The 15,598-nt window shown below is 36.9% G+C and overlaps 1 protein-coding gene across 3 annotated transcripts in view; it reads right to left on the minus strand.

Annotated features, from left to right (window-relative positions):
- Positions 1-287: 287 nt before the first annotated feature.
- Positions 288-15,598, minus strand: part of WFS1 (wolframin ER transmembrane glycoprotein) — a 34,066-nt gene continuing 18,755 nt past the window's right edge. For all 3 annotated transcript variants that reach the window (XM_086889199.1, XM_086889198.1, XM_023925519.2), the window contains exons 3-8: positions 14,025-14,107; positions 10,141-10,285; positions 9,149-9,319; positions 8,490-8,570; positions 4,599-4,744; positions 288-2,946 (exon numbers count right to left, since the gene is read on the minus strand). In XM_086889199.1, the coding sequence (XP_086745325.1) occupies positions 1,138-2,946; positions 4,599-4,744; positions 8,490-8,570; positions 9,149-9,319; positions 10,141-10,285; positions 14,025-14,107 (2,435 nt within the window). In that variant the 3' untranslated portion in view covers positions 288-1,137. The remainder of the gene's footprint in view (positions 2,947-4,598; positions 4,745-8,489; positions 8,571-9,148; positions 9,320-10,140; positions 10,286-14,024; positions 14,108-15,598) is intronic.

A 15,598-nucleotide genomic window follows, 5' to 3' on the forward strand; every position in this document is an offset into this window, starting at 1 on the left:
ATAATGGCAGGATGTATCTGTGACGTGCAGCCACAGCAGCCAGAAAAGGTCCAAAGTCACAACAAAAGCAGGGGGAAGCACTATGTGTAGACTGCATAGCTACAAAAACTTCACATGGCACACCAGATTTTACTGCTGGCTTCAAAATCATCAAGTGCAACTTCAAGTATCTCACACCAGAGTATTTTAAACATTCTAAATCATACTTTTCAGTGAAAGCTGCTATCAGCACAACACAAACTGGTCACAACATCAAAGCATAATGAACAAATGTTGTACCCATTTAATTCAAGCTTGTACTTCATGTTTATTTGCAAAATACAAGTAATTAAACAAAAATTCTATTTCCATTTCCACTATAGACTTTTAGGGATATTTTCAGTTGCTGTAGCTTGTCCATTACTGGTACCATCTCAATATCAGCCTTGGTATTTGCCTTTCACACACCAGCATGGACTATACCTTAGTGTAACCAATCAGAACAAATAGCAAATTTCATACACAATATTTAATGCAAAGTAGAAGCCTGGGGACTTTGTAAAACCTTGCTGGGGTGTGAAATGTTGTGCCCCTTCAAAAAACAGTGGTCACTATCTTCTGGACAAATAGTGAAACAGTGATTGCTGCACGCAAATATCACTAACAGGTACTGACTCCAAGATCACTTTTCTCTAGAAAACACCAAATAAATACAAGCAATAAATGCAACAAAAGCTGTTGTCAGCTACCTATTCTAAACCATACCTGTGGAAATACAAATGGGCACAAAAAGAATACTTAAAAGAGTAAAGTGCATTTAACATTGAGCAAGTGAATGCATCTAGTGTTGTACCACAGGCAATATATCCATTTTGGACAAAACAGTTTCCATGCAATAAGTCAGCAGTGATCCCCTGCATTAGTTTGTAGTATTAAAGTACTATATATTACTTCAGTCATACAGGGCTTAAGGTCAGGATACGGTGTGTACACTTGCAAAACTCAACCAGTGCGCTATATTAGCATACTTTTTGAGCATTGCTACAGCATGGTAGTTTTTTGCTGGTTTTTTTTTTTCTTTTCTCTTAAGAAGCCAAACCTTTTGTAGTGTAAATGCAGTGGACACTGAAAATACCACCAAAATAATATGTGAACACATTATGCAGCTGACAGGAATGGGAAGAAGAAAAAATCAAAAGCAAATTTAATGGCTTTATGCACTGTGCTCCTCCAGTCCTGCTCTATTTTCACGTGCCTCCCTGCAGGTAGGAGTTTAGACATGCAATTCAAGCAAGTGATTGCTTTCAGTTCAAAGACAGGCCATTTACTGCCAAGACGACCCTCTAGAATAGTGCTGAATTCAATTATACTCCCTTGCCTCAAGTTCAGCAACACTTTTTTAAACTCATTGCTTGCCTTCAGCACAATATCTTTGGTTATATCATCCTCCTCTATAGGCTTGCTTCCATTTTTGCTACTGAAAGGCATGCCCACAGTTATTTCAAATTTGTACCGATCAAACATTTTCATGTGGCATTTATGCTTTGTCAAAAACTTCAGACGGCACAATTCTTCCTCCTCCAGTGTAACATTTTTGGGATCACAAAGAGGGTAGGTTTCACCATACAAGCATCTCATCCAATCGCCAATAAAAAATGGAAGCATATTTATTGCAGATTCTGCACTGTTGTCGATTTCTGTCACGCGCACGTATTTGAACCGCCCAGTCCATGTCACTCGGTGTCCTTCCAGGTGACTGCACAAAATCTGAGTACGTGCCATGTTAGTCTCCTTCCAGGCCCGGGGTCCACAGAGGAAACCATACTGATTCCATGTCAGCGTGGAGTTGTAAACTTTCATTCCTTCAGATCGATACACATAGAACCAACAGAACAGCACTACAGCTGTAATCCACACCAGGATGAGTTTCACAATCGAGCTTCGAGTGAGAGATTTAACCACTTCAACTACAGAGAAGTTAACCTTTGTCCACCATCGAAAGAGCAAAGGAACAGCACACAAAACCAGGGTCACTACAATTTTCATGAGCTCCAAAGACAAAAACCACTTAATAAAGTGGACAAGACACATCAGTGCAATGCCTACACCCAGCACTGGGAGTGCAAAGAGGAACAGGAAGTAACCGATGGATGCACGAACGAGCCCAATGCCAGAGGACTCCTGCAGAATGACCACAGAGAGTTCACACCACATAAAGCACACCAGATATGGGACCAGGTAGCAGTAGGTGCCTTTAAAATTCCGTAGTTGGGCCATTCTAAAGAAAAGATAGAACAAGTACAAAAACAGAAGGCACGGGATGCTTACATTGATCACAAAGAAATGGCCTACAGGCACTGTAAAGAAGGTTTTACCTAAGAATTTCAAGTAGCCAAAATTCCCAGGTAATACCTGCAGTAGGGATAAGCAACCGGCAGCTATCTCAGTCATTAATGCTCTTCGTGTGTAAGGTTCTGCACACGTGCTTAAACTCATGTAACTTGTCACTGTGAAGAAAACTGAGACAGTAGCTAACTCTGAGCATGGTATACAGTCTTTGCTTGCTATAGGGAAGGAAAAAATAACAAAGAATACTGATAGTAAAAAATAAATGTACGGTTCTAAGTGATTCCATCCGAAGTTCACCTCAGCTTGCTCAACATCTAGGTTTGGTTCAAAACGAAGCAGTAAGTCAGTCAAAGCACGGAAGTTTTCCCAAGCCTTACTGTCCTGAAAAACTTTCAGTGTGCAAATCACCATAGAAATGAAGGACAAATAGAATATGACTAATGGAATAATGAAGGCAAAAAAATCAATTGTCAGATTACTGATGATGAAGAAAAAGATGAGAGCATTGATATGGTGTGTTGGAACAATGGTAGACAGCCAATGCATTCCTGCCTTTGATGCAATATCTATAAGGTATTCTTTAATTTCCATAATGGCATGAAGTGGATATTTTACAACCTGGAAAAAGAAAAAGAAGCATTTTATTAAAGAGCAGTTTTGTATCTTTACATCACAGACATTCTGAGCTGAAGCAGTAGCAGCCAGTTGTCTAACCTCAGCTAACATGGAAAGATTTATATATCAGATCAATGTTGCCAATAAAATAAGATTACTGTGTCTGAGATTATTAGCTCCATTTTGATTAACTCAGTCAGATGAAGCTCAGAGCCAATTTTGATTTCAGGCAAGATGTATTTCATTACCTTTGACACATATAATTAAATGGCTTACTAGTCAAATATTCTGCTCTGCTAACTTCATACTGAAGATAAACTACATGGCTACAGCCCTGCACTAAGTCATTACTTGAGCTCCAAGTACTATACTTTAAAGTGTGTAACTGCCACATTCTGCAAGGATTATGCTATACATTCTACATGTATATACATCCATATACACTGCAGGAAGTAGTGATTATGATTCATATACACATACAGGAAGTCTTTACAGCTGTGGTTTTATCTTTAAACAATCCTTCACAAGCATCTAGGGATGCAGCTGTCAAAACCTATTTTGGAAGCAGCAGAAGTATGTTAAATTCAATTACTACACATTTACAGATTCTTTTAACTCCACAACAGTAACTGTAGAGGATCTTAAAATTCTACCTATTTTATGTGGCATTTTCCAACACAGTCACTGGACAACAGAGAAACTGCTGGATTGAACATTCTCCCTATAACCAACCATACACTTTACAAAAGAGCAATTAAAAGGTACTGGATTTTTCAAACACACATTCAGATATTACATAGGGACATTAGATGCTGCAATCAGTCCTCCTTCCCCCTTAAAATAACAGTTTCTATGTTTTCCCAGATCTTTTAATTTTATTAGTTCAAGAGGAAAAGCCAAGAATGTTCCAGCAAATACCTGTGGCACTGTCATGAACTGGGACAACACATGCCCCAGTGATTTGGGCAAAAGCTTCTTTATTTGTGAAGGCATCTCTGTTCTTCATAAACGCATCTCTATCAGACAATTAGCCATGCAAAAGCTTGTCAAGAGACACCTTTCACTCCCCCTTTTTTCCCCACCCCTGCAATATGATAATGGACAAACAAAATTGCAGCAAAAAAAGTCAGGTCAGTGGCCACACACCCCCAACTTCACCTAAAATTTATGCCAGTATTGAAGGCATGCACCTTAATTTTCCCTTCTTTCACTGTCTAGAGAAGTATCAGTGTAGATGCAGCAGGGTTCATCTTTTTTCAATTCAGTCATAACAGAACCTTTTCATGCTATGGATAATTTTTCCCACCTGCTTGCACCCGTGTTTGAATTAGAAAGATATGAAGCATATAACATCATTTATAATAAAAATAGGGCAGTGGTGACAGGTACATTTTAATCCTTACTGAAGATATAATGAAGGTAGATTGATCTCTTACAGGGAAAATTGTTGTCACTTTCTTTTAAATACATGACTCATATATACTAAACTTGAAACATATATGAGGTCAAGTCCAAAACAAAGTTACAGCAACAATTCTTGTACTGATCTATACAAACTAAACATCAGTATTGAGAGAGAAGTGCAAGTCACTCCTGTTTTGTCTGCGATGTTTAAGAGGCCATTCAACATAACCTGTTCCATACTGCCTTTTTACCTTCAGTCGTAGGGGTAATTCTTCAGGACTCTTCCCTGCCAGCTCATCATCTTCTTCTTCCTGCATAATCAGGTTAGATGGGATGATTCCCTTTGCATACTTCTTGGTAATTTCAACAAAGTCATCCAGAGCAATAAATTTTTTAGCTAAAAAGATAAAATGAAAATTTGGAATAAATTTTATCACAACACTGTATTAATTATTAATTGGAATATTAATTTTCTTTCCTGCCAGAAACTAGTCTACAAAAACTGAACTACTGACAACACAGGCTTACCTTGCAACTTGCCCTGAGATCTCTGCTGAAAACTATCTCCTTGTGCCAGCAATATATATAATACTCTACATCCTGTCAGATCAACAGGTAAGTTTATTACACTAATAAATAGCATAACAGAGTGAATGAATGTAGCTTATCTGCAAGTATTCCAAAGAAAAAATAAAAAGACTACTGGAATAGCTCACAGTTTTAAATCATAAACTATTGTATCTGCTTCAGAGAAATATTCAAAAGCTGCCTTGGAAAGAAAGACTTGTACAGAAGCAGTAATGAATTATTTTTATGTCATCAACTGAAACACTGACTTCTGATTTGTCATTTAACAGTTATTTTTCTGAGTTCAGAAGTTACAGACATATAATTATGGTAAATATTAAATTATTATATCTATGAGACTAAATATATATTACTTAGAGTATATGAATTTAATATATACTATGTGGCTATACAAAGGGCCTCCCTGGATCTGTATTAAGTGTCTAAGTGTATCTAAAACAGCTACCAGCAACAAAACAGACCTTGCTCAGTTTACAAAGAGTCAAAATTCATCCCTCTGCCCTGGAAGATTCTTATCCACTCCTGTGAGCATAAGCGAGGCATGAAGTTACTACTGAAAACTCTAGGGAAATAGCAGGACAAAAGATGATTCTTTTGTTTGAGCACTGGTTCAAACTCTTTGCACCCAATTCTCTACATTAGCATGGATTAACTAGTTTCTGTGGCAGACAAGCTTGATGGAGTTTGTAAAGTAGGATAATTAACAGCAATTTAGTTTTTCCATAAACTAAATCAAATTACATTGCTGTATACATGAAAGAATTGAATGACAAAAGTCTGTAAAACAACTCCTACACAGTAAATTTAACTAGTTAGCTGATGCAAAGATATGAAAGCTGGCCTGCTTACTAGTTTGAGATTTTAAAGAGACAGATAACTACTTCATCAAATTCAAAATCAGAGCATTAATGGGTTTGGGCCCAGAAGATTTTTAATTTAAACATGCTACATTTATAGAAGCAACACATAAATAGCTCAGTATTTAATACTGAGAACACTGGAGATATAGAGCAAAGTATTTGTCTTAAGATACATACTAGAGGAAAAGGAATGTTAAGAGTTCAACAGAAAATCAGCATTTTACAATCTATCTTTTGGTTTAATCTCACAATATGGATGCTGCCTTTGGCTTGGACTTTTTACCACTCCCCCTCCTCCATGCATGAACCCTTAAGTCCCACAAAATACCATCTGGCATGCCTCCCAAGAAACAAGAAAGGATTTATTTTTGCTAACTATTCCTATTATTCAAAGAGTGTAAGGCAACTTTACTTTCATCAAGAAATCTGTGAGACTCTTTAGCTGTCTTGGTGGGCTTCAGACTAAGCCTAACACAAAAGGTGTGATCTAAATTTACTGCCTTATTGGGAAAAAATATACAGTGTTGGAATAGTCTTATTTGTGTAGAATTGCCAAGCAGACATGTTAGAACCTTACAAAAACACCTTACAGCACTTTTACAGGATCATGTGACATCCTGAGAAGGAAGGAGTTATTAACTTACTATGTATAGTTGCAATGACACGCACCCTCTCAGGCATGCAACAACTGCCCATTGACAATGTCACCTCTAATTTTCTGTTTATGCCTCCATTAAGGACAACCCAGATCAGGTATCTGCAAACACATATCTAGCTTAAAAATTATCTTCCAAGTATTGCCAATGTACTAACAATGAAAGAAGAATCTCCTTCTGGCAAGGTAAATGAAGAAACTCTGAGTCAGAGGAGTAAATGATGGAGAGTAACAGCTTTCTTATTCCTCCATGAAAAGGTAAAAGCTTTATAGAGAAGAGGTAACAGCTTAACTTCTACTTTAAGTGTTTGAAACTTTTCATTTTAAAATGTCATTAGTATTTTGTCACCTTAGTGCCTCTTAAATTGATATAAAAAGCATATTTTGTAGATTCTATTTTATTATTCATAGATTTTTTTTCAGTTTGGTTCTGACAAATTCCCCTGCCTCCCCCCATCCACCCTAGGAAAAGAAAAATATTAACATCCACTTCTGCCTACACTTACGTATGGGTTCATTTACTGCCTTGCTATTTTTTCTGCAATTTAAGGCTTAAAAAAAAAAATCATGTTTGCCAGCTCCTTTTCTGATAGCTCTCTGAATTACTGAAAAATCCAGAACAAAATGACTTGCTGTGCAGTCACTCAGTAGCAGCATAAGCCAGTTCACCTAAAGGGATGGAAAGAACCCCAATGCAACACAGCTCAAATGAACCCAAATACATTTGCATTATGATACAATGACTGGACAATGAAACTCAGTGCTGTCCTTGAAGGACTTTCTAGCTTGCCAGAAGTGGCAGCCAAGTCATAAAAACAGCTGACATAGTCTCACAGAAGGTTTGATTGGACCACAAGCTTGCTTTCCAAAATACTGTTTCTCACATCCCTTAATCCCTTATTCATACACAGGCATGTGCCCCTGCTCTTCTTTTACTTCTGACAAAGCTAATGAAAACTAAAATACTCCACTCAGGAATGCTATTTTTCAAGTCACTTGTGTAATGAACAGTCCTTGAAGGTAAAGACCAAATTTACCTCATGAAATGTAAATCTAATGTTTCAAAGACTTTAAACCTGCAAACCTCCAGATTTGACTTCCTATTCCATGTATGATATTTTAGTTTCACATAATCTTATCTACAGATGTATTAGTAAATAATATGCTTTTTGACATTTAAAAGTGCTCTTCAAGTACTGATCTACACTGCGCATGAACTGCTCCATATGACTTGGCACATTCCAAGAAACTGAGGTTTTCCTGACAATGAATAATTGAACCTTATGTTAAATACTGTTCTTGTAAAACTACACATGCTGCATTGTAGTGATTGATAATTCATTTTCTTTGGCCATCCTCCTAAAAGCCCAAAAGCACATCAGTGTTTCTTAGTTATGCTAGACAAAGGAAAACTTTAATTTCCAATCCCCACACACCACCAAACCTTACAAAACTCACAGACTTAGGTCTACAAATCTGACCCTGTGTGTGTTAAGGGGTTTAATTCTTTGCAATACATGAACTAAGCTGCTGTAAATCACGAAATAAGTACCTTGGTGCATCTTTCCTAAATCATTCATTGAACAAATATGAAAAGACAAATATTAATTATAAGGGAAGAACAAATGAAAGCAAGTCAAATAGAATGAAGGATCTGCCTGCACTAAATTGGTGCATAATTCATTCCCTCACTGTAATCAGAAAACTTACTGCAGTTAGAACTAAAAAAAAAAATATTGAAAATGAAAATCTACTTTGCTGAATAGACTTCTGCGTGCTGAAAGGGCAAGAATATAAAAATACCAAATGACATGCAAACTCCCTTTAGTAGTTGACTGTAATGGTGATGTCTTCTGTGAGGTCACATGCAGATCAGTTATTGGTTTTCCACACAGAATAAACTGACACTGTCTAAACTAAACTAAACTATTGGTTTACTGCAATCCAAACTTTCTATACATTCTTAGTCTGCCAGCACAAAATTGTTTACCAAAGCAAACTAGAAACTAAAACCACTGAAAGCAGCAGCATGCACTCACATTCACTGTTCACTAATCGCTCCAGCATCCTTCTCTGCTTCTGCACAGACTTAGGGACCGGACCAGGCTGCTTCTCACCATCTGTTTCAATAAAAGAAGTGTATGAAAGTCAAAGTAGTCAGTTAAAGTGATCAACCAGTAACTGCAACATCTGAGGAATGGTAACTCCTCAAAGTAGGGAGAAGACAAACTTACATAAAAACAGATAGCAAGTGACTATATAGTTTTCTATATTCCTTTTACTGTACTAGAAAAAGAAACAGCTAACATTTAGTTCTATAGTGGCAGAATGTCTTGAAGACTGAATCTGTAAATTGAAACATCTAGTGAGGTATCACCAGGATGACTCTTAGAGGGAAAAAAAAAAATCAAAGCCATAAAATACCTATTTTCCAAGGACAGTGAGTGCTAAATAAAGATATTTTAAATATATGGTCACTTAAACAAGTGTTTAACTGACCCATGACCTACAGCAAGTGTTGGTCCAGAGAGCATAGTTATTAAAAAGGGCTAGTCATTGAGAGAGTTATATTAAGTACAATCTTAAGATTGTACACTTACTATTATCTCATTCCTGATCATAAAGCCCTTTAGGTTTCTAGCTGTACTGTGCCCATAGGTCTGTATTTTATCAGTAATAAATCAGTTCTTGAACAAACCTTCATTGTCAACTTGCCCAACATTCTCCAGCAGTTCAGAAACCTCTAATTGCTTCTTCTTCTTTGGATTTAATTTCCAATACATGACCAAGGCAGCTTTTCGCACAGCTCTCTCCAAGTCAGTTTCAGATGATAACTTTTTCACTTCTTCCTCATTCTCAAAAGTTATGCCTCAAGAAAAGAAAAAATACATTACACACTTATCCCACACCCATGCAGAAACAGATTAGATAGATTTGCTCACAATTTTTGGCAGTTTAGTCTGAAACTTCTCAAGTTTCAGTCACATTCTGACCACCTAAGTAAATTACTCAAATGCCTTCCATGTCCATTGCTTATCAAAATCTAATCACATTGCTTAGGTTTAAATTGTACTTCAAAGCTGTGCAAGACATGCATTATACTATGTCTTGCTTCAGCTTTTGAAGCACAGTGGATCAGGCAAAAGGTAATGCTGACAGGCATGGGTGACATGCAAAGGCACCAAAAACTGAGTAAAAGCTGTTGTTCTTTTTTGCTTTGTTGGGGCTTTTTTCCCTTTGTAAGAGTTCATATTGTTGGTGGGTGAGAAGAGACCATTCCAAGCATGGGAAGTAGCATGGAGGAAGACAAGAATGTTAAAGTGAGAGAAGACAGTGAACAAGACCAATTAGAAGAGAGGTTGGAGAGGGGCAAAAGTATGAAACAGCAGATATGTAGCCGGTGCGTGCTTATTTATGCTCCTCAGAGTCAAAGAAAAGAAGTTTCCATGAAAGGTGAGGATGAGCAGAACACGTGGATTTCACAAAGAAATTCAAGCAAATAACTAACAAAAATGCTTTAATAAGCAGTGTTGGTAATTAGTGCTCTTTAAATTACCTGTTGGAGCAGTCTGTTAGCAACTATTCACGTAATTTTGCCATGATCATTTGAACTTTTCAGAGTTCAAATGAGCACAATATTGTTTCAGATAATGTGGGAATTGGAAGCAGGATGCCTCAGAGAACCCATACCTCTTCTGTCTGCCAGGCATTTACGCAAGAGTTTGACAGCCTCTCTTCGACCTTGCTTAGCAGCAAGGATGAACCAGTCAACTGCACTGCAGTTGTTAAGTTCTTCATCCTCCTCTTCTGCTAATCTCAAGAAGTGCTTCCCCACCTATAATAAATAGGAAACGAAATTCTTTCAATTACTGAAACATACTCCCCTTTGTCTCTATGTCTTTCTTCTTCCCTCCCACCCCATGAAACTCAGCTAAGATAAATTCTCTCTGAACAAAAGGTCAAAACATATGCTCCTAGCACTAAAGAACATAGTTGTAAGCTGATCTGACTGGAAAGATCTGGAAGAACTGGAAGCAAGAAGGAATTGCAACACATTTGGCCAGGTCAGTGAATCGGTTGCCATTGGTGTTCAGGAATCTGACAGAATCAGGTGAAGCTCACAGTGTTAGAAGTTTTCTTGAATTCTTTTCCTCCTACACAACAATGACCAGACAATACTGCTAACTTCATTTTAGAGCCAGAAAAGGAAAATGTAATATAATATGGTGCCACTGACAATGAGAAATTCAGATGAAGCTATTGACAAGGCCTTGACATGGAAGCAGGTTTCAAGAAGGGCAATCCCTGACTCACACCAGCTCAGTCACTGAAGATCAAAGCAAACTCATGATTATTTGGTGAATGGAATAAAATTAATACTGTTTAAGCATCAAGCAAATTCAGTAAAAAAGCTTATAAAAATTCTCCTATTCAGGATTACAAAAATTACCAAGCAGTTGTCTATGTTACTGTTTTACAGGTAAGAAAAAAACGCCACCTTTTTTCTTCCTTCTAAAAATCAAAATATATGAAAATATACCAGAAATTATATTTATGCAGTAGTATGAAACACTTCTGATTATCACAACACAAGGCAATAAAAAGTTAAATGGCAGAAAATGACCAGAACTACTGGATATTTTATCTGCATACCTTGAGAATCTGGGAAATGTTTTTGCTTGGCTCACTGCACTCTCTTCCTAATGTTACTTCAGCTACATTCCAGAAGTAATTAATGCAATACCTTAATAGCTTTTTATATCCACAGTATTATCTGCTGGAACAAAAAACCCTGTTTGAAAGGTTCTCTGAAACTTTCATTTGTTACTGCCACTAAAGCTGACTAAAGAAATGCTGTTGAAAGATTAATAAATCACATTACCCTTATGTAGATTAAATGCACTGTTATAATCAGAAAGGCCTTTCTTAACCAGTAAAGGGTAATTCTCCAGCCATTTAACTTCATTTATACTTCAGTGAGCACTTCAAGAACTTCCACACAGAGAGTTATTGGGTAGACATTAAATCCATACAGTGAAGCTATCCAAAACCATACAGAGATAAGGAGAAAATTTGACTAGATAACCCAAACACTGATTACAAAGTCATGCTGGAGTTCCATGGGAAGTGCACACCAAGAACAGAGGTTAGAGACAAAAAAAAAATAAAATATTTCAGCAATTGCATGGTAAACTATCACTCAACTGCAGATGTACCTACAGCTATTTATTTCAGAAAGGAATTGCTTGAACAAATTACATGGCAAATAACATCCATCTGACAGGATCAGCTGTTTCCTAAGCATGTTTATATTTATAGCCATTGAGATTTTGAGCAAAGCTTAAAGAGTAGCAGCACTTAATCACGCAGCTCTTAAGTTTCTAAGGATCTCTTGGACATAGAAACACATATTGCAACATCAACTAACAGATCATGGGACTAGTCATAGCACAAAAGAGTACTGCACAAGCAAAATGATAGCATAACCTGTTTTATGACTCAATTGCTTTTTGGCTTGTCTGTGGTTTTAACAGCAAAGTTCCTACATCAAACCACCTGAAAATGGCTGCAAAGCTCTGGCCTGTAGCAGTCAAAGGAAGGAAAATGGATAGGAAAAGGTGTTAACCTCAAATCTGTAATTTAACCAGCCTGGGATTCTCTCTTTCCCATGAGCTAGAAGTGTGAAATAAAGCCATATTTGGCAACATCTTAACACAGACCCTCACCCTGTACTTCTCTATAGGCTGTTCCCATCTCTGGCTTTGCTAAGTGGGTTGATCATGTCAAGCAGTCCCCTTGCAGACATCCCCTGTTTAAAGACACAGAACTGCCTTTTCTCCATTACAGAATTCCAGTTGTAGGTGTTTCATTATGTAACTGCCATACAGTTATTTCTTGATTTAAAAGTACATATATTTAAGTTAGAGTAATACATGTTGACAGCCACTCAGAGTGCATTTATTTCCATAGTCATTGCCGAATTATTTTTGAATAAACACAGAGTAATAAAATAACTACAAGCCATTGAACCAGCTGATTTCTAGTGTTTGACTTTGTAATTGTTAACAAACAGCACAAAAATGGCATCTCAGCTTCTTATTCATACTCCTACAAATGTGAGAAATAAAAATACAATTTTGTAATTGATTCTAAAGGAACGTATTCAACCATAGAGAAGAAATAAATTTATTTTCAGGATTTAAAACTAAAAGCTGATTCTCTCTCCACAAGTAACAAATGTGACTACATGAAGAAGAAATTACTGTATTTTGGGCTCCATTTCAGGCAGTCAATTCATCCTGCGTGCACACTGAAGCAAAATTGTATGCCGTATCTTTTTATTATAAGAATCCTATTATTCTGTGGGAATAGAAAATGTGCACAGTTAAAGAGATAAAGGTGGAATTAATAGCAAAGGAGAAAAATCCCCATAATTTTTATACATATGTATGCATCACAGACTTAGTATTTCTGAGTATTCGTACTCAACTGGAAATTATATCCTGAAAGAATATTATGGACTTTGCTTTCTTCTGTGTGGAGGAACAGAGCCAAAAGATGAATTTACAGCAATGATTCCCTCAAGGATAATGTTTCATCCTCCACAAAGCTACCAGCTGTTTCAAAGTGAGGAATTTGTTACTATCTCAGGTTACAACTCCAAGGTCAGCCTGCCCCTCAAACAAGTTGAGATGGAATGGGGAACAAGCACTGCCATTTTTATTTTTTTTTTTTGCTAGCTTTGAAAGAATTACTTTCCCATCCCTACCTCTGATTTTTATTTACAATAGGAGTGGTGATTTCCTTGGGGAAAAATCCAAACCACCAATGAGCATGTAGAAGATTGCAACCACTCCTATCTGGCATCAAAGCTGAATTTGGAAAAGAATGCTCAAGTAAAACACTAACCAAGTTTAACACAAATTAAAACCCTTCTATACAATTTTAAGCTATTTATACCACTACACCAAGTGATGGAATGCAGTGGAAAACTTATAATTTTTCTAAAACCTAAGGGAAAACCTGAAGTGCTAACAAATGCAGGACAGAACTGATATTATTAATTCAATTTTATCTGCCATTAAATAAGTAAACACAGCTAATTTCAATAAATAAGGGGCTTCTTTTCTAAAATGTGTAATTCAACAAAGAAATGGTATATGAGGAAAATATCAGCAACCAACCTCTGTCCCTGCTAAAGCACCTCAATGGTGTTCAGTTTCCTCCAGAGTCCAGCCTAAGAGCCCTGGTATATTTTTGTACACTGTAGTGCTGAACCAATAGCATTCAGCAGTCCCTATCTGCACAGCTCCACACATGCTTCTTTAAAAAGAAGAAAAGCAAAATCAGTTCTGTACCTTTTCCTTGCTAAAGAGTTGGACCTGAAGCCACTCACTCTCAAGGAAGCAGCATTTCTCAATATATTTCTCAATATATGGCATCACCTTTCTTTGAATAGTTTAGCATCTAAACAGACACAGTTCAGCTGAGAAAGAGATAATAATTCTGCAGCAGGCAGTGCTATTTTTGGAATTAAGAGAAAACAAGACCAGACAAAAACCATATAAAATTACCTCTGTTTGTGCTTTTGGCTCTCCAGCTTTGGCCCTCTCTAGCAGTTCTTCAAAGAGCACTTCAGCTTCTTCCTTCATGCCCTCTATAAATTAGATACAGAAAATTATTTACTAGCAACAGTTTAAAGTATTTTAAAAATCATTGCTGTATGTGGTTGAAGAATTAAATGATCATGACTAAAAAATCCAACACAAGGGTTTTGCAAGAACAGTGGGAATTAACTTATTACAATATTGACTCTCCATCTCAGTACTGTACTTCAGCATATTTACCCTTGTTATTTGGTACATGCCACAGGATGCCACAGTTTACAGTTTCTCATTTACTTCCACAAAATTAATTTCTCAATAGAATATTCATTACAATAAATATGTGGAACATGTCAGCTTTTGTACTATTACTATTCTTTTCTTGATATCACTTCAGTCTTTCACCTGCCAATCTCTTTATTTATCACTGAAACCTTCTCTAGGATTTTGAAAAAATAATCAGCCTTTAAAACAGTCTATTTGAAAGCTCAGTCCCTCAGTCTCTGGAGCATACAGAAACTAACAACAATTACACCTGCTAAACCTTGGGTCTTTTTCATTTTACTCCACACTCTACCTTATATTTTTCTTCTTTCTCATCTACTGAGCATACAGAGACTTAAACAATTGGTTTTCTTCAAAAGCATCATACTGTTCCACCAGTAAATCCTAAAGAAAAACTCAAGAGCTTTATCTGATATCCAGTGTTTATAAACAACATCATGCTGCATGCTACTTGATGAATAAAGAATTAGTTAATATCAAAGCTGATGAAGGTCAGGACTGCAACTCTTCTATGAGATGACTTCTCATAAATTAGTTAGGAAAAATTTTAAAGAAAAAAACAATACAACTTGTATGTTTTAAGTTGGGTAAGAATAGACAACTGACCACTGACTCAGAGCTACAGCTTTACTAACCAATCAATCTAAAATCATACTTAGAAAGGTAGACCCAAATTCTACACTGAGAGCCAAGGTCTGACACCTATTGACCACATTAAGGCACACAAACACCCTGGGACACTTTGTATCTACATCCTGAGGGCAGTGGCAGCATGACAAGTGTGCTTGGGAAGCAGTTTCCAGGTGTAGGAAACTGACTTTAAGGCATCCACTCCAAGTTACAGTGCCTACCTGAGTGGGGCAGCAGCAATGCGAGAAGCTGCTCAGCAGCCCTGCCAGCTGAGGGGCCCAGCACTATCAGCTCTTCTTCAGAAGATGGCAGGAAGGAAGAAATAAACCCCATTCCACATGATCTCCCAAGGAACAGGGTTACTTACATTCCTTAAAATCCCTGGCACTGGGACCATTTTCAAAAAGAACAGGCTACACAAGCCAACACTTTCATTAAAATGGATGTATTTAATAGGAACAAACCATGACGTAAGAGATTTCTTCTCACCATGCCACAGTTTTGTCTGCCAAGTTCCACTTGGAAAAGTTCTAATGCCAGATTATAACATGTTGTCTGGCTAAAAAAGGTACATAATGAAAAATAATTTTAATTTAGTACTTGGTCTTTTCAAAAAGCTGTAGAAATAT

Source organism: Cyanistes caeruleus, chromosome 5 (assembly GCF_971803275.1).
Source record: "Cyanistes caeruleus chromosome 5, bCyaCae1.hap1.1, whole genome shotgun sequence".
Taxonomy (NCBI): domain Eukaryota; kingdom Metazoa; phylum Chordata; class Aves; order Passeriformes; family Paridae; genus Cyanistes; species Cyanistes caeruleus.